This window comes from Uloborus diversus, chromosome 9 (assembly GCF_026930045.1).
Source record: "Uloborus diversus isolate 005 chromosome 9, Udiv.v.3.1, whole genome shotgun sequence".
In the NCBI taxonomy this organism is placed as follows: Eukaryota; Metazoa; Arthropoda; class Arachnida; order Araneae; family Uloboridae; genus Uloborus; species Uloborus diversus.
In genome coordinates, this window is record NC_072739.1 from 136,911,678 (window position 1) to 136,931,882 (window position 20,205).

Consider the following 20,205-nt stretch of genomic DNA (forward strand, 5'->3'; position numbering starts at 1 on the left):
CATTTCGGCCCGCCGACATTTCGGCCCGGCGACATTTCTTCCCGGCGACATTTTGGCCTGGCGACATTTTGGACAAGCGACATTTTGGACCGGCGACATTTTGACCGCGACATTTCGGTGGCGACATTTTGACCCCAAACCGCCACCACACTATGTGCTGTTAATATAATTCTAAAGGGTAGGATAAATGTACACATGAAAGTCCTCCAGAGAAAGAAGGTATAATAACATATTTTGCACATACCTGACTGACAGAAAGCTGTTCCACCTCTTTTCAAAAATTATAAATTTATTCCTCACAAGGTGTTAAATAATATTAGTGATTTTATTATGTACTTTTCAAAAAAAGAAAATTTATTTCCTGTAATTAATTTTCATAATGTTAACATTAGCAAGTAGATGTTACAGAAACTCATTAAGAATTAAAACAATGGAACCTCAGTAAATTGACAACTGCATAAGTCGACATGTTTTCATGTTCCCTTGGGGTGTCGAGTTATCAAGGTTTCACTGTATTTGACATTGAAGTCAAAAATCTATTGTGAAAAAACTTATTTTCAGAATTGGATTAACAATTTATGTTCTTACTTGCTGTATCCTTGTATGTAATTCACAGGTTATTCTCTGTATTTGAAAATGTGGCCAATGGAACAGAAGCATTGGACATGGAGCGTATGAGGACTGTCATTAAGAAGAAGAAATTGTACATACTCAGTCATGTTAGTGTTCTTTTTTAGTTTAATAGGTCTATAAAGTACATTTCAATCTCAATTGACTTTGCAAAATGCTTCTAAGGCTTCTTGGAAGTTTCTTGGGCTTCCATTTCATGTGTGTGTTGTTAGGGGGGGGGGGGGGGGACATTTTTGAACCTTTTTTTGTAATAAAAAATGTTTTAAAATGTTTCGCTCTCTCTCTCTCTCTCTTTTTTTTTTTTTTTTTTTTGAGGGAAAAAAAATTGTGGCTTAGGACATTTATTGATGGAAAAGGGATTGAAAAAGTTGAATGTGTTCTTCACTGATAAAACTTGGTTATATCATTTTGTAGGCAGTGTTAGTAGTTAGAATACAAGAATTTGTTCCGCTAAAAATCCATGCATTAATCACTAAAAATTTTGCATTCAACAGAAATATCAAATGCTCAAAAAAATCCATCGAGTATTGCTAGATAAGGTGGATTAGTACCACCACCAAAAAACGCAAGTGCATGGGTATAGTTATGAAGAAATAGTTTTCCATGTGACTGCATTTTGAACAATAATCACTTAATAAAATGGAAAATCAATGAAATCAATTGCATTGCTTATTCCAACTTTTTACATCTTTTTTAAAAAAAAAAAGCTCAGTTTTTTCTTTACTTTTTTTTTTTTTTGATAACAAGCTAACTTTGCTTTTCTCTGTTGAAATAATTGACATATGTTAATTACATGCTTTAGTTTAAGTAAGAGCTCATTTTTAGCACTTAATGCTTAGTTGTAAAGTAAATGGTATAATGTCAGCTGTTTGTAATGTGCTTCTATAATTCTAAGCAACAAGAAAACTGTTGATGGAAATTCATTGCAGATCAAATGCAATCATTTAGTTTTTGCTATGTAATTTTCCATAACCTTCAGTTCCTGTAAATATATTTCACTTTTTTTAATTTAAACAATTTAAAATTGTTATTTTAATTTTAAACTTGTGTTTAGAGTTGAGCTAAGTCACTTAAAAATATTTCTATTTAATGTTTAATAACGCTTTTTACAGATGGAGAATAATCCTCACGATCAATTGGCTAGCTGTTTGATAGGAGACTTCCTTTATGGTTCAACCTTAGAAGACGTGAGTGTTGTTTTGTTCTCTGCAAAACATAAATTCATAAATAAAATAGTAATAAATAAATATAGAAAGAAAACGTAAATAACTAATCTTTTTACAATAGGCTGTGGGGGAAGCCATCCATATTTTTTGGCTTCAAAAATTGGTTTTTCTTATTCACTTTGATTAATTTTTAAGTACTGTGCTATTTTCTTTCAAATTAAAATGTATCTCATACATTATTAAACTGTTCCAATTTCTTAAAAAATCCTCATGTATTTGGGAATCTAACTCAGTGTGCCAAATATTGCCAAACGAGGAATTTGTTATAAGTTGCCTTTTGTGATTGGGGGGGGGGGGGATGGAACTAAATGAAAAAGAAATCTGGTTTGAGGCTAAATCAAACATTTCACTGACCACTAATTGAACATCGATAATGCTTGCACCATAATCATCAAGCATTTTTTATTTGGTCAATTTTTTAGAATGCTAGTTATTGGGACTAATTATGCTTTCTTTGAACTAATATGGCTGTCCAATGGCTTTGCACTTAAAGACAGGAAGAAGGGAATTGTTAGTGAACAGTAGTGTCATGTAAGGGCAAATTTAAATTACATAAGTCGGTGGTGACCAACCTTTTTTTACCTGAGGGCTGCACCTTATAGTTAGATGAATCACTCGGGCCTGAAAAAATTAAATATATTTATATTTTTCCTGGATAACATAAAAAAAGAATGACAATTACAAACTAAACATAGTTCTAATTACTACTTGGATTCTTACTTTCTTAATGTAAAGTTTGAATTTCTTTTTTCATAATTTCTAAATATTTTGCACCAAATTTGTAACATTGTTACTATTTGCCTGAACCTAAGAAATGAAAACAGATGAAAAAGTAACCGTGGAACAGAAGGTTCTAGAATTCAATTTTCAATTTGTAGCATCCAATGACTAGCCATGCAGGTCAGCTTGGGCTGGAGGGGGGGGGGGCGGCACATTTTGCTCATTAACCGTTGGTTGGGCACCTCTGATCTAAGCCACTTGCTGTCCCTTGTGAATAGAAAGTCATATTTTTCTTTTTAAAATGTATTGCTCATTAGATTTTGTTTTGCCTATTTTAGCTTAAGCATAGGGTTCAAGAAATTCCCACCATTGAAAATTTGTTGAAAGAAGATGCTCAGTTTTGGCTTGACTTACTGCAAAAGTATCTCATCGAAGGGAAACATGTGATAGTAAGTATGGACATTTTTTGTGACAAAATGTTGTAGTGTTTTGAAATTGTACTGTTGAAGTAGCTGGTAACATTTAATGTTGAGTGACAATTTTTGATGATGAACTTATAAATTTTCAGTATATTTATACAACGTTGATATTCATTGTTTAGTGAATTCTTTTATCTTTATGTTAAAGATGATATGCTAAAGGTTTAGATCTACGGTTCTGTTAGACATGTTTGGTACATTAGTTTTAAGGTTTAGCTGCCAAGGCACTCTTATCATTTGAATAAAATATTAGAGTAGCAAGAAAACTGAATCTCTTGACAGCTATGTAAAACATTTGAAAATATGTACTTTTCTTCTATCTTAAAGTTCTGATTATTTACAAGTTTCAAAATATGATTTTTGTTTTCTTTGTTTTCAAACTGTCTCTGCTATGAACCTTTTTACTCCGTCTATAATAGCATTGCCATATGAAGAGACTTCCTAAAATACTTTGCCAAATTTCAGGTTTTAGGGAGCCCTAGTCCAACACTCTCAGATTCCATGGCCAAAACCGAAAAACTAAGAATAGAGGAGCAACAAAAGAAGTTGGGCCCTGCTGGTTTGAAAGAGAAAGCTAAAATACTGAAAAAAGCTATGGAAACTAATGAGGTTAGTTACTTTCAGCAATTTTTATTACAAAAAAAAATTGATTGCTGTGTAATAACAAGCAGTACTCATATGTCCTTAATTGTGGATCTGAATCAAAGACCTTACATTGTTACCATGCTAGTGTTCTTACTGCACACCTAGAATCTGCTTGTAAATGTCATTTTCCCCCTCAGTATTTTTGACCCTTTGTCGTAAACTCATACTTCACAATAACTGTTTACCTCTGTTACATGTCATGCTATATTACATGAACATATTGCCGAACAGTCAATAATCAGTTGCTCAGTCGGCTGCACGGGGGACTTCAAGCACGTAGGAGCCAGGATCTGGTCCTGGCTGTGCCAATCTTGAGTTTGGACTTTTAAACTGATTTTATTTACACTGTGATCAAAATATTCTAGAAGTTTCTTTAACTTTCTAACGAGATGCTCTATGTTCATATAAAAGCGTGAACCTCACAAATTGCTGGCGGTTCTCCAGTTCTACCATGCTGCGAGTTGCGGCGAGCTAATAAAGCATCTAGCTCAGTTAAATGTATTCTGTAATTATTTGATTCATCATGGCAATATATTTGCACTTCAATGCTTTTTGTTAATGATCATATTTCAAACTTTATGTGTTTTGATAACATTTGGGAGTGTAACAATAATTACTGCCTTTTTAACTTCTGCGCATCCTACCTACCGTGTCAACTCTATTAAAATAGAGGTGAAAGAAATAAGGGATGAGTTGGTGTTTAATTTTGGTTGAGAAGTGTTATTTTTTATTTTAATTTTAATTTTTTTTATTCTCTTACAAATTTTGTCAAGCTTCTCATAGTTTCCAAAAACTTTACACTGTCTTCAAGAAATTTTACTTGAGTCCACTATTACCCCTGATTACTGTACATTGCCACACTGTAATACTTTTTAATTAATTATTTTTCAGGAACTAATGAATCTTTTATAGTTACCCTGTTTATGATTGAACAAAAATATTTTTTTTTTAAATTGCTTGAACTTTCACCAGTGTTCTATGTTAAAAATCACTTTTTTTGTTTGTTTAAATAATAGTATTACAGTCAAAACTCTTTAACTGAAACACACTTAAAACAAATTACTGCTAAAACTAACTACTTTTACAACCCCCTTCCTGATGTACGTACACATAATGCTATATATTGTTTTTTTGGATAAAACAATCTATGGTTAAGATAAACTAATAATTTTAAATGACCCTTTGAGATTGTTGTAATGAGGTTAGACTGCATATTATTTTTTATTTATGCAAATAATATCAAGATTTTATATTTTACTGTTGTTCCATGAAATAGAACCAATATACTTTTTTGATTCTTTCTTTATGCTTAGCTGGTTATCAACTCATAATCTGAATAATCTAAAATTACAGGTTTCTCCTCCTAAAGCAGTCATTCAATCTGTTTCTGTGCCATCTGTAAAGTCGATTAAGTTTCATCCCATTAAAAGGTGCTGTAATGTATCAGACAACGAAAGTACTGATGTGGATTTCAAAATCAAGAGTATGCCGTGCAGATTCCAATTAGATGTTATCAACACCAATTTCGTGCGAGTATGTATGCTTATTACAGGGTAGCGACAGATCAGGGAAAAGTCAGGGAACTTTATTAATCAGGGAAAAATCAGGGAAATATCAAGGAATTTTGGAAAAATAACAAAAAATCAGGGAAAATTGATTTTATGGAGAAATTTTTTTTTTTTTACTTTACGAAATTAAGTACTCTAATTCCCTACACATTTTCTGCCAATTATCTGTTCTAAAAAAAAAGTAAAATTAATGAGGTGTGATTTTACACTGCCACATATTTGTGCATCTTTCGCTGTTTATTTTACCTAGCTTGAAATTTCCATTTACGCTTTCAATGCTACGTAAAATAAGCAACCATGCAGGCAAAGAGGAAGCCTTCATTAATGCCTTAGCTCCTTTGCCTTTATTCCATTGTTTCGAAGTAATTAAGTACTGTAATCCCAATTTCAAGAAGAAATCTTTGGTTTTTGAATTAATACTATAAAAGCTTAAAAGTTATTACTTCTTCACGTTTTTAATTTAATTGCTAAAATTGAACTTTCAATAAAAAAACTTTGTTTTTTGCCGTTATACTATTTGTTGTCACCGCAGATTATAAAGGCTTTCCTTTCTTCAGACTTAAGTAATTCTTTAATTTTATAACCAAGTTGTGTTCTTCTTTTATATATTTTGAAATTAACTAATTGCTTTTTTTTTTCTTTTTTTTCCTTGCATTTCAAAGTTTGTTACAAAGGCAATCTAAGTTTTTTTCGTTACATACTGAAATCATTTGAAATAGAGTTAACTTGTGTACTTAAGTAAATATCTTTACTTTTTTATTGTTAAAATGCTGTATTCATTCATTAAAACCTATGTTCCTGATTAGAGAAAAGCTCCCTATGAATGCATGTCAAATGGTTTAATCTGTTTTGCATAAATATGTCAATTAGTTATATAAGAATAACTACATTACTTCTATTCTTTCACTATTACTTGTTATTCTTGCAACAATTATTATACTGTTTGAAAATTTAGTTCATAATAATTTCAATTACTTTTTAATTCTATCATAAATACACGTATGTTTTTAAGAGTAATTTTAATAGTTTCTTAAAATTCTTATGCTAAGTGGTTTCTGGAAGTAAAGTATTTTTTTTTTTTTAAATTTTCTATAATCTGTCCATGTATAAAAATTTAATATACTATTTTGTAGATCCCCCTCCCCACCCCCCCCCCCAAAAAAATTGTCTTGGCTTTTTTTTAAAACCATTTTATTAAAAAAGTAGCATCTTTTTAAAATATACCTTTAGTTCATCAACTTTACACAACTCAAAATGTTTAAAATACTGCATTTTATACAAACATACAATGGATTTCAAGTGGAGCAAAAAAAAAAAAAAAACATTATCATTGGTAACGTAAATCAGGGAAATTTGGTGAACTTAATCAGGGAAAAGTCAGGGAACTTTTTTTCACAGTTCCTGTCGCCACCCTGTATTGACTTATAAAACCTCTTTATTCTTCACATGCTTAATACATTTTTTTAATGTCCTTACTTTTAGCATTGTTTGCTTTACTCTTTATAATGCATTTTATAAAAATGCCATTTTTTAAAATGATTTTTTTTAAATTTTAATGTCAATCAGTTACATGTACTGTGTACTCTTACAACTTAATACTATTCATTATTGTCTCCTAAAAATCAAATTTGAATCCAGAATATATAAGGGGTAAATATTTACATGTCAAGCTGACTATTGACAGGAGTAAAAGACAGGCGGAGAACTGCCTTACTTTCTCTGGAAGCTCTTTTTCCTGTTTTAACATTTCTGAACTTACTTAGTTTATTTTAAAGTATGTTATGATGTTTCAGTGTTATAAAGATACCCCTTTTGAATATGAAAAAGTAGTAGCTTCAGGGGTGCAAGTAACAACTGCAGTGAAGTCACTCTCAGTATCCAATGCTTGCACGCTAAAGTGCATACCATATTACTCCACATTAGTTGGCATGCCGGACAAAAGCAAGGTTGACCAGCATGCCGGAAAATTTGAACTTTTGGGCATGCCGGATAATTTGAGGTTTATTTCGCAACAATGCAAAAGTAAAATTTCCTCATTCAGTTCCAATCAGCGAGCAAAACGCTGCAAGGAAGAAAAAAAACCCCCGAAAGTAACCTTCTTTCAAAAAAAAAAAAAAAAATTGTATTGCATATAATATGTGCCAGTTTATTTATGGTAGGTCATTATTAATATATTTAACTATATGTCAATAAAGTAATCAATTCAGAAGCAATCAATGTTACTGCGATTTGTTCCTAATTTCTTTGAATAAATTCTTTTATTCCTTTTAGAGAGGTAACTTTAATTTTTATTTATTGAATAGCTATGGTAAATTCTTTAGCCTGGTTTAGGGGTGGCAACTTACTGATTTAATGTTTGCTTAATTTCAATTTAATTTTTATAAAATTATTCGTTATTAAACAAAATTTTTCTTGTTAAAATAGCGAATGACATTGTTAATGAACATTTTTACAAAATTTAACTGTTTATTAATACTTATATATATACTGAACTTATTTTCATTTTTAAGCTGAACATATATTTTTTATAGTATTGATTTTTTCCTGACCTCGATTTTTCCGGCATGCCAGAAAGAACCAGACAAGTGTTATTGAAAATCTGGTGAACCCCCAATTTTACAGCATGCTGGTTAATGCGAGGTAGTACAGTAACCTTTTTATGGAGTTTCTCATAACCTCCGAACACATGTATGTTATTTTTCAATTTTGTGCTTTAAGTTGTTCATTTGTCTTCTGTTTCTGCACAATGCTGAACTATTGTTCTGAAAACATGTGTATTATTCTCATTTTTGTTTCTGCATCTGTTATCTCCTTTATGCAAGCTTCCCAACTGTTCAGTGTTAAAAGAACAGCTGACTGTAAGCAGTGACTGCTTATTCTGCTCTCTATTTTAAAAATTCTCTTAGGACCTCAACTGCAGATTTTAATGGGTCTTCAAATGGATATTTGATCAACATTGGCCCTTTGTTGGCACCATTTGGTTAGTTTGTTGAATATAATAAAATATTTTTTTCACTTATGGTAAAAATAGAGATAGTTGAACTAAGCCCTTTTAATTTTCTTCTTATGAGCACAACCACTGATGAACACATATACCTTAAATTTCTAAAGTCAACAAATTCTTGTCTTATTATTCATTCTCTTCATAAGGAAAGGTGACCTAACGAGTAAAAGTCAACCTAAAAAGAAAGTTGCAGTTTTATGGCAAATTGTGAGCAGCAAATACTAAGTATGGATTGTGCTGAAATATTCTGAATGTTAGTCATTTTTTTAAAAGGATCAATACTTTCTATATAATGTTAATGTTTCATCTTGGGTTCTTTTTTGCACTTGATAATCAAGAAATCATTTTTCCATAGTTTTATGTACTGCTTGATACCAGCCAGCTCGCATCAGATTTGCGGATGTATTTACCCCTTTTTGTTGATCTACTTGATGAGTGTGCCATCAAAAGAAATGGAGGTAAAATTTCTTTTAATTTAACAAGGGAAAAAATGTCATAATAGATAAAGGAATTGAGGTACATAGATACTTTATGACTTCTTACTTTCTCCTTGCCTTTAGGAAAGCAGTAAAATATTATTCATGTTTTCCACGATTTTTTCTTGCCATGCTTTAAAATGTTATTTTAATGGAAATTTTAATGTTGAATTGCCTGATATATTCACTTGGCGAATTATTTTATATTTTAATTGGGTAATGTAGTGTTTAAATTAATTGCTTGTTCAATTTAGTTGTCAGACTATTTCACATTGTGATGGAACTTTTGATGTTGTTTAATGACATTTTTTTTATTTATTAGGCTGATTATTTTACATCTTAAACTTTTCCATGTTTATTTTTTAAAAATCAAAATAGATTCAAAAATTGCCTATTTTTTTAATTACATATTTCAAATCTATGGATATTTTAAAGTTAAAAAAATATACAAAAAATTTTTATCCAGATATCTTTGAGCTTTTTTAAGTGCGCGCAAAATACTACAAAAAAACCTTGAATAGTTCACCAAAATTTGAACATTTAATGCCATCTGTTAGCTTTTTCAGACTTAAGTTTGTATTACATGGTGCAATTCCAGTTACTTCTGCAAGGAGAAGTTGCCTTCTGGTTGATGATATTTTCTAGTCAGCAAAAAAAAAAAAAAAAACTGCTTCTCCCAACCTTCTTCCTAACGTTATCCAATGGAAGTTTTCAAGGGCATAGATGTCAGTTATATCATGCTCTTTCCCTCTGCCCTACTTTTTAGCAGTTTTACTAAATAGGCACCCCTATTTTGAGAAATATTGGCAGTCCTAGAATGGTAGATTTTTTTCATGTAAGTACTGTTATGACTAGAGCCAAGTACAGAAAGTTGTTGGGGGGGGGGGGGCACCGGCGGTTAAAAAGGGGAATTTTCTCAAGTTCTCGTGAGGTTGTTTTAAGATTATTTTTGGGATCCCGAAAATTAATCTGCCAATTAATTTACTTAAATGTGCAGAAATATTATGTCTAATATATTTTTAAAGTGAATATTTTTTTTTGTCAAAACCAATTAAATACTAAATGCTATACATAATTTCATATATCTCCCTCTCACCCCCCACTTGTACAAGGTGTTGGATGATTTATACTGTAAAATATTGCATAGCTGTATATACTGTGCACTTTAATATAAATCTACTAACACGAAATTCTTTTAACATGGATTTTTTTTTCGGTCCCTTCAGTTTTGTGTAAAAACATTTTCCATGTACAAGCCACTAATATGTGATTATACACAAATAAATTGAAAAATCATTAAAAAAGGGAGGGGGTAAGTTGGTGGGAGTAATAGCAATTCATAAATTGAATTCTAAGGTGTCGGACATCATTTTTACTGATTTCAAAAGCATAACCCCATTACTCTTTTTCTTTCCTGCAGTAGTCAATGGTGTTATAGTGCTAGAAGTGATTGCATAATCCTTACTAATATTATAAATGAGAAAGTGACTTTGTTACCTTTTCGCACCTTAACTACTCACGATCATCATGAAATTTTGTATTCAAGCTATCACGAGTGCAGGGATGAACATAGGGTGCCTTTTGTTTAGAATAAAAGCATTCTATGATTTTTATTCCAATTTTGAAGGAAACATAAATTTGTGATTATCTCATTGAAAAAATGTCCTTTTTGTTCGGTTTTTGCAGCATGTTAAAACCCTTAAATAGTTGCACAATGTGAACTTAACTGAAAGTTCAAGGGTTATTTAGAACACCCCCAATTTCTTCATTTTAAGATACTTCCATGGTCTAAAACGAGGTATTTTGAAATATCGTCTGTGGTTTTTGGTCACAGAATTGAAATTAAATAAAGTTGAATTTCAGATTCTTAGCAGACTAATTTTCGTGAAGAGAACTAATAAGTTTTGTTTTCATTTTTTTAAAAAATATGTCTTCTGCACTTTCTGCCAGTTTTAATAGCTTTTGTAGAACATAGTAGATAGGCTAGATTATGATAAATTGATGTACATTAGTTTTAGAATTACTTTTAGTCTAAGTTTTGGAATATTTTTAGAATTACTTTTAGTCTAAGTTTTGGAAGATTTTAATAAAACTTTCAGACTTTCTTTCATCAAGTCTTTAATAATGCTACTGGCAACGTGAAAGATTGCCCCTAATGCTGATTGATATGTAAAGATGACTGCAGTTTTGGGATTTTAAAGAAATCCAAAGAGTTCTAAATTTAAATTTTAAGTCATAACATTGTTCTTTTCTAAAAAAAATTCTAAAAAGAATTTTTAGAAAAGCCTGATTGCCTAACATGCGGTACTTGACACCATTTATTTTTGAGGTAGACTGTGCAACTCCGGGCAATGCAGCTAGCGTTTATCTAAATCACTTAAACGTGTTGACAAGACTCTTTTTTAACGAGCAGTTCTTATGTTTCAGAGGTTATTCCTTATCAGGAAGTTGTCAAGCAGTTGGCCGAAGACACAATCTCCATATCAGCTGCTTTAGGTTTGAATTACAATAGGTTCTTTTGTTCAAAGTATGCTCAGTTGGTCATCTTAGAGTTAATGGTAAGAAATGTTCAAACTTTGAATTATGTGCAATTGCTCTCTGGTTTTGGAATCATTCAAATGTAACCTATTTCAATTAAGCTGAAGTAATTCAAAACATTTTATTTCACATTAATAAATTTAGATTATTAATTAAGTTTAGATTTTGTGGAATCACTTTTCAAGTCATCCTCGACAGCAGGGGAGTAGTTTTCATCAATATTGCCAAACTTATGTAATGAGTTTCTAAACACCCACTGTTATGTTGAGAAACTGAGTTTAGCGTTTAAAAAAAAATAAGATGGTTAAAAAAAACTGAAAATGTGAAATATAAATGTACACAGTACACAAAGACAGCAATATGTTAAGTAAAATGAATAAAAGAATCAAACAAACATAATTAAAAAACCAAAATAAAATAAAATGAAAATAAAAAAAGAACCAGTCTTATTAGCATTTGTGTTCTCAAAGAAAAATGAAGGCTGCAATAATACTAATTCCAAAACAACAGGAAACTTTAGAACTGTGCTTTATGGCTGCATCATTAGTAAATGCACCATAGATGACACAAGCAAAGTATGTTTTAATTATTCACAAATAATAAATCAATAAAATAATGGAGTTTTGTCCTTGCCCCTTGTACTAGACAAAACTTCGGCAAACCAAGACCCCTTAAAAGGAGTCTTGGTTTGCCGTCTGTTGGTAAGAGTAAAGTATATATTACAACACTTGCCTTTATGGCAAAAAAATTGTTTTTTTTCTTTGTTTGGCATTTGTTTTTTGAACTCTTTTCTTTTCTCTTTGAAATTACAAAATGTGATAAGTTCAGTCAGTACAAATGTTAAGTGAACCTCTGCCTTGGGGCAAAAGATAGTATGAGAATGTGGTAACTTTATTTTTGAATTCTGGAGTATCTCTTCAGAAATGTCGCCTTCAAAGCAAATAATGGCACCATCCTCTTCTGACAAATAGATTTCAAATAAAATTACTCGTAGCAACAGCTGAAACATTGGCATTTTTCTTGTGAGTAAAAATGCTTTTCAACAACACCAGACCAAAACTAGATACAATTTTTAATGTAAATTCTTGTTCTTCAGGATCAGTTGAAGTACATTCTATTCCACTACAGGCTAAAACAGTTAACACTTTCATGAGAATTTATTCATTTCTCACAATGTTCTGTCTTTTTGAATTTTTTCTTTTTGCGCAAGTTCTGTTTCCTTTTTGATTAGAGATTTATTACTTTCCAATTTTGCCTCATCATCCTGGTTTTCATTTAGTCAGAAATAATTTGTCGTCTGAATTTGAGCTCTTGCCTCAAATATCAGGTTTCATTGATTTTCTTTATGAATTATTAGAATGGAAGCATTTTCTTATCTTTTTCTTTCTCTCTGAGTAATTAATGAGCAACTAAAACAGCATCTATTCTTATGACTCCATTCATGTCATTTGTATAAAAGAAAAATAATAGAAATATTGATATTTGAGTTGTTAACAGGTTGGGAGTTGACTGTAGCTACAAATAATTTACCTAATTTTATAAAATGTAAAATAAATGCAAATTCAATAGAAAACTAAAATTTCACTAATTAAAATAATGACAAAAATGTCATATAAATAAATGTAATAAAAATCGATGCAAAAAAAGTGAGATTTGACAAGTTTAGCATCAATGGTAGCAACCTCTAAACATTATTCAATTTTATTTTTGTTATGTGTGATTTTTTTCCCCATCCAAATAAACAAAATGAGAGGGTGCCTCATGAAAAAATAACACCTTTAAAAATAAGACACCCTAACATACATGTATATAAAAAAAAATTTCCTACAATGATTTGTATGCTTAGTAACAGTGTCAATTTTTTGGTTACAGGTTGAAGAAGAAAAGTATCAGAAATCAATCCAGTGGGTGCGGGAGATATTGTACCAAATTATTTTTGAACCTGCCAGAATCAAGTCCTCTATCAACAAAATGATCTCGGATGTTGCAGGCATAAAACGAAATGGCAGTTGTTTGGTGAAAATCATGATGAAAAATTTGTGCTACTGCTCAGAAAGTAACCATTGGGTTGCCAGTGCTTTGCGACAATGCGCTTTCCTCACTTCTCTGTTGGAGAAATTCGAGTCTGATTCTGACGTGGTATGTATATGTGTATATATATATATATATATATATATATATATATATATGTTATTGTCTGTTTTTACAATTGTTCCCATTTTTTTATGTACTTCTAATATAAATAAATGTTTACTGTAGTTGAGACAAATCTAACCTGACAGCATAGTATTGCTATGATTAGGATCTGCTTAGCCTTCACAAAACTGCCAGGTTAGATTTTCCCCAGCTATCGGGGTGTTTGTGATCCGAAATTTCCAAAAATTTTGGGCTGACAACACATTTTAAAACTAAAAGATTTTTTTTTTCTTTCTTTTTTTCTTTTTTTTAAAGAAAAAACTTTTTAAATGTTTTTCCCCCCAATGATTTGAATCATTTTTGTACTCATATTTGAAGAGTATTTAGGGGGGGGGGGGCAAACTTCCTCATAATTTCTGAAAATTTCACACAGTCTTCAGAAAAGTTTACTTGAGTCCACTTGCACTCCTGAGCAAGATAAAACTCCTTAAATTTAAAACTCATCAAGTTTTAAAATCCATGTAGGTTTTCAGAATAATATTTATTTTATAACTGTAAAACCTTTAAATTTTTCTCTGAACCTCCTTAATTTTTAACAGCTGCAAAGAACCTTTGTAGTGACTTAGAGAGAAAATAAACTTATATCTATTTTGAAACATATATTTTCAGAAGTATGATCTCAATTTCTAAATTTCTTGTCCTTTCTATGCAGACTCAATTTTGTAAAATCCTACATTGTATTTTAAAACTGCTTTTTACACTCAAATTTTTTTGTATTTAAGTTTATTCCTGCAAGTCTCTCCTGAATTTTACTTAAAAGTCTCCCTAATTTTCAGCTTTCAATGGTGGCAGCTTTGGTACATGAACATCATTGTAACATAGAGGGTTGTGCTAGTATTGAAAAGGTATTTTTTTCCCACTGGGGCTGTGTAAGAAGGCATTTCCCGAGTAGCATCAACTCATCGGCCGATGATCGGCCGTTCATCGAAATCCGATCAAACTTTGATCGGTCGATGATCGGCCGATGATCGGATTCCGATGAGTTTTCATCGGAAATTGCTCCAATATGTCTCATCGGCAATAGTAGAATCCGATCATCGGATTCCGATGAATTTTGCTCCCTATACCGATGAGATTTGGAGCAATATACGAGCAGTGCTGTTCCGAGGCGATGAATTTTGGATAAAAATACGATGAGATTTGGAGCAATATACGAGCAGTGCTGTTCCGAGGCGATGAATTTAGGATGAAAATACGATGAGAAGTAGTAACAACTACGATATAGGGACAAGCAAGGAGGGAAAAAAAATAACAGTGTGAAGAGAACTTGCAGGAGGGGTATTTTCGGATGACGTCATTTGGGAATTACGTATTATATATTATTTTTTTAATAACTTGTTTAATTAATTTCTAATTTAACAACTTTTGATGAGCGTGATTCATGAGTTCAATTTTAATCGCTCTAGCCGGGAATCGAACCCTAGTCCTCTGGAATACGAGATTCATACGCTAACCACTAGACAAGTTATGCTCGCTCCATGGCGGAAAATAATGTATTAAATGGAAAATCATTTGTGGCGCCATCTATCGGGTGGTAAGGCCATGACAGATTTCTGAACGGAAAGTGAGAATTTTATTCAGTGAATATACTTATGGCGCCAGTTAGTGAAGAGTCGGAGTCGGTAATTTTGGGAGTCAGGAGTGGAATTGTTTTGGAGATAGAGAGAAATCATTCAAGAGTCGGAGTCTCATTTTGTTCGCAATTCCAGTGAGGTAATCGGCGTTTGAATCGTGGAGTTAAAGTTGAATTGATTTTGCAGCAAACTGAAGTAAACCCTTCCAAAATCCAGGAGTCGGATTCGGAGTCAAAGTCTCAGTCATTTTTAATCCGATTCTCAAACTTGAATGTTGATCCGTATAGCCTTACGTTTGATCAATAGTCGGATATTCAAATAATAAATTTTATCCTATTTTAACAGTTGGGAGATTTCCAAAAAATTTAGATTGGGAAAATTTTTATCGGAAAATTTAAACGACCTACTTTTTTTAAGATGAAATGTAACTCGGCAAATTTTCATCTGAAAATTTGATCGTTACGATCTCTTTTTCCGATGAAATGTAGCTCGGCAAATTTTCATCGGAAAATTTGATCATTAAGATCTCTTTTTCCGATGAAATGTAGCTTAGCAAATTTTCATCGGAAAACTTGATCGTTACGATTTCGTTTTTCGATGAAATTTCGCTCGGAAAATTTTCATCGGAAAATTTGATCGTTACGATCTCTTTTTCCGATGAAATGCAGCTCGGCAAATTTTCATCGGAAAATTTGATCGTTACGATCTCTTTTTCCGATGAAATGCAGCTCGACAAATTTTCATCGGAAAATTTGATCGTTACGATCTCTTTTTCCGATGAAATGTAGCTCGGCAAATTTTCATCGGAAAATTTGATCGTTACGATCTCTTTTTCCGATGAAATGTAGCTCGGCAAATTTTCATCGGAAAATTTGATCGTAACGATATAGTTTTCCGATAAAAAACAGCTCATCGAAAACCGTTCTCGGATTCTGATCGCAACGATATCAGCGTGCATTACGCGATGAGTTTAGGAGGAGTCGATGATCGGCCGAGCAAAATCCGATGAGTTAATGCTACCTGGGTTGACCTTTACCAGACCTAGTGCGCTCCCTGACAAGGCATCAGTCTTTCATGTGACACCATCAAAGTGCTGGTGCAAAACACAAGTAGTTTTTGATGCCCAGTTTCCTCCAGATGGAGGCACCTGAGCTGTCGTGGATGCGAAACTGCACTAGGAATTTAATATTGTAGAGGGAATTCCAAGCCCAACGAATACTCAAGGATTCTTTTACATACCACATAATCATACACAATGGACACTGATTATTTTCTGCACTTGGAAAATCCACCGACTGGCCACCTCAGGCCAGAAAGTATTGCAAAGCTGAGGAAATGAAAACATTGAAGATGTAAGAGAAACATTAAAATTTTCCTAAACTCATTTCTTACTTAGCTTCAATGCATTAAACTTTCTAATAGTGATTTCTTTGTTTTTCTGTGGGAAAAGCAGATTTGAGGCAGTGGGATGTAAGTGCCAAAATTAAAAAAATTTTCAAGATAACCAGTACAAATGGTTGGAGTTCCTCTCCTCTGCACTGGTGCAAAAGATAATACTAGTAGCCCTGGTAGGTTCTGCTGTACATCATGATTGGCCTGATTGGTAGGGCATCTGACTCATAGCAGAGTTCAATGCTAGGGGGTGGATGATCTTCTGTGTTCATTAAAGGTGACTAGGAGGCATTTAATATTGTTTTCAAAGTCCTCCAAGCAAATCAATACTCTGGTGATGCTGAACCAGGGATTTCTCAACCTCTTTTGGATAAAAAAAAAAAAAAAAAAAAGCTGTCTTCAGTGTCCCCATCCACCTTGTCAAACTACAAATAGTGGTTGGTTCAGGGGAACCATGAATGTGACATGATTTAGAAACAGATTCAGTACAAGCCTACCTAGTATCTGAACTTCAAATGCATTTTTCTTGAAGCTTAAAACTCTATTTGCATCCCTTTGTTTTTCCCTGTCACATTTACCATTCATTATTTCTTTTTTCTAATTCATTTCATTATTTCTAATTTTGATGCACATTTTTATAAATTTCAGTGTCATTACCTTTTATTTAAAAAAAAAAAAAAAAAGATTGCTAAACTAGTTCATTCACAACTTTGATTAAAATTAATAAATAATACTTCAATTACAGATTGAATTTTGTTTTTTTAGAGGAATTAGGTAGCTAGATAGAAAGCTAATTTTGAATCACATTTTCAGATTGTATCCAAACTAAATGAGATTCGTGACAAAATTGCCAAGCCGGATAACATGGTAATCCATCTGGCAGCTAATATTGACAACTTGAGGCTAAAGGCAAACCCTGAGGCACCATGGATAGAAGATTTATTTCCTTCTTCACTTACACCTGAAATAATGAAGTAAGTTTACTGCTTGACATTCAGTATTCATTTAGGGATGTATTTTTGTGATGTAATGTAGGTTTATTTTCAGTCACAAATCAATATTTTTATAAAGGTCAATTCAGACACATAGTGGATTGTGTACTCCCTAAAAGTTACTATTTATTAAGTTTTTTATTTGTGTTGTTTTATTGCAGCTATTTTTAATTATTTATTTTGAAGTGAATTTTCGATCCTAGAAAAATCCTCAATACAGTATAACCTCGATTTAAGGATTGTTAAGGGACTGGGAAAAATTATCGTTAATTCAAAGATATTGTTAAATCAAGGAGCACAGACACTTAATACAGTCCAATCAGGACCAGTGAACTGTATTCATAAAATTGAGGAAATTGTTAAATCAAAGTTATACGAATAAATTCATTTAAAACCAGTCATCTCTATCAAAAATAATTTTACAACTAAATTATTCATCTGACATATAGGGCTTTTTTCGCATTTGTATCATAAGATTTCATCACTTGTAAGGGATTATAACACTTCTCGTTTCATGAAAAAAGAAGTAATTACAATTTGGAAATGGCTTGTTTTCGAACAAAAACATTAGAGAAAACTTTTCATTACTTTAACAAGAGAAAACATTGATAATTCTTCATTGAAAACTGGAATTGAAATTTATTATACATGTTTCAAATTAAAACGGATATCAATGTTTCTGCCACTGTGATAGTTTTAACAGTTAATGGGTCTAAGGACCTTTAACCCCTTCAAAATTTACGACTTTCTGGAAAAATATATGTTATGCATAATTTACGTCTGAACAATTTGATACTTTATTTATTACCATATGCAAAAAAACTTTTCAAGTCATCATAAAAATACATAAACTCTCCCCATAGAGATTTGTTAACAGTAGCTGTTTAAGCCTCTTTTTCAAAGGTGCCAGTTTTGCCAGTTTCTCATCTTGCATGCGTGATATCTCAGAAAGTTTCTGATATATTTCCGTAAAACTTTTAATGCATGTTTTTCTGGTTTATTTTTATGATCTGAACCTAAATTTATTTATTTTTTAAAATTATTTATTCATTTTTGAAAATTTTTATAAGTTTATATCCAGTTTTTCCAAAATTTGGGGGCAAAAATATTTTTTATTTTTATTATTTAACTTTCATTTTTAGTTAAAATTTAGGTTCAGATCATAAAAATAAATCAGACAAATATGCATACAGGAATATATAAGAAATTTTCTGAGGTATCATGCACGCAAAGCAAGAAACTTGCACCTGAGAAAAAGAAGCTTAAACAATTGCTGTGAACATAACTCTCTATGCAGAAAGTTTATGCATTTTTACGATAACTTGGAAAGGTTTTTCGCTTATGAAATAAATAAGGTATCAAATTGTTCAGAATCATATTTTTTTCCACCAAGTCGAAAATTTTGAAGGCTAGGTCCTTAGATTACAATTTGTGTGGAGCCACATACAAACTTCTTTTTATAATTCCACCTCAAATCGCCTAAATTAAAAAGTCGGCCTTGCCGTCATGTCTTCGATTTTCTCCATTATTTTTTTATCTATAAGATAAGCTCAAATTATTTTTTTTTTAGATTTTTTGAATAAAAATTACGCTTTTTTTATAGAATTTTTTCAAAAATTCGATTTTTGATAATTTTTCTGAGTCGCCTTTTTGGCATGAATTTAGAAAATCTCTCTAATTTCTTTACTTTTCAAGCAATTAAGCTGAATTTGTTATCAATTTCAAGCAAATACTTTTCTCTTTCAGTGTGAACGGCAAAAAGTATTCTGTGAATAGATAGAGTGGCAAAACCCAACTAAAGTCAGTTTTTATGCTTTTTCAATTGGGAGATTAAATAAGTCATATCTTTGGAGTACCTACTATGATCTGCATCAATTTTTTTTTTTTTTTTGTAGCATATTTAAATCATTTTCTTGCTATGTAGAAAAAAGTAGAAGGGTATTTCTTGCATGAGTATTTTAATTAAGTGGATGATCATTGTCATGTGTTATGTAATACAATCAAGTTTATGCTATGAAAACTTTTCAATAGTAATTATTATTATTGTTATTTTTTTTTCATCTTTTAATGTCAAAAAAAAGTGCAAAATAATGACATTAGAAATATTTTTTACACTATTCTTCAAATTAGTATTCTTAATATTTAGTACCCTTTCAATCAAAAGTGTTATTTATTTATTTATTTTTAATTCTGAAACGGAGGTTTTTGCACAATTCTTTTCCAGAGTGAACAACTTTTTAGCGATTAACTATTGATACAAATCAATTTTAATTCTTTGACAGTCCAGTATTAATTATTCTAAAAAGTTTTATGGCTTTTTTAAGCTTGAAAGGGATTTAAAGCAATAGAAAACTTGTATTTTCTGCAAAATATACTTTATTTTTTTATTTCAAAACAACAAAAAACACCCTTCTCCCTTTTTAGCCTACTTTCCCAGTAAAAGTCAGAAAAAGAAGAAAAAAGCATGAAAGAAGGCTTAATGCATCTTAAAAATATCGTGAAAAACAAAAAAAAGTCAAAAATAAATAAAATAATTAAATAAATATTGAAAAATTAAAAATTGGAAAGTAGGGTATTGAGATGGGGAAAAATGTCTGTCGGTCTGTCTGTCGGTCTGTCCCCCCCTAATAACTTTTGAATGAATAGTCCGATTCGAACAAACTTTTTTTTGTTCGAAAGATCTCGGCGAGGACACCTCATTCCCATATTTCACTTTTTGATTTGAACTATTTTTTGTTCAATTTTGAACAGTTCAAAAAAACTTA

At 31.4% G+C, this 20,205-nt stretch overlaps 1 protein-coding gene across 1 annotated transcript in view; it reads left to right on the plus strand.

The window, feature by feature from the left end:
- Positions 1-20,205, plus strand: part of LOC129230628 (uncharacterized protein C05D11.1-like) — a 58,332-nt gene that overhangs the window by 29,777 nt on the left and 8,350 nt on the right. The window contains exons 10-18 of the mRNA XM_054865044.1: positions 617-719; positions 1,743-1,817; positions 2,915-3,025; positions 3,521-3,664; positions 5,054-5,233; positions 8,628-8,730; positions 11,176-11,306; positions 13,159-13,425; positions 17,262-17,422. Coding sequence (XP_054721019.1) covers positions 617-719; positions 1,743-1,817; positions 2,915-3,025; positions 3,521-3,664; positions 5,054-5,233; positions 8,628-8,730; positions 11,176-11,306; positions 13,159-13,425; positions 17,262-17,422 — 1,275 coding nt within the window. The remainder of the gene's footprint in view (positions 1-616; positions 720-1,742; positions 1,818-2,914; positions 3,026-3,520; positions 3,665-5,053; positions 5,234-8,627; positions 8,731-11,175; positions 11,307-13,158; positions 13,426-17,261; positions 17,423-20,205) is intronic.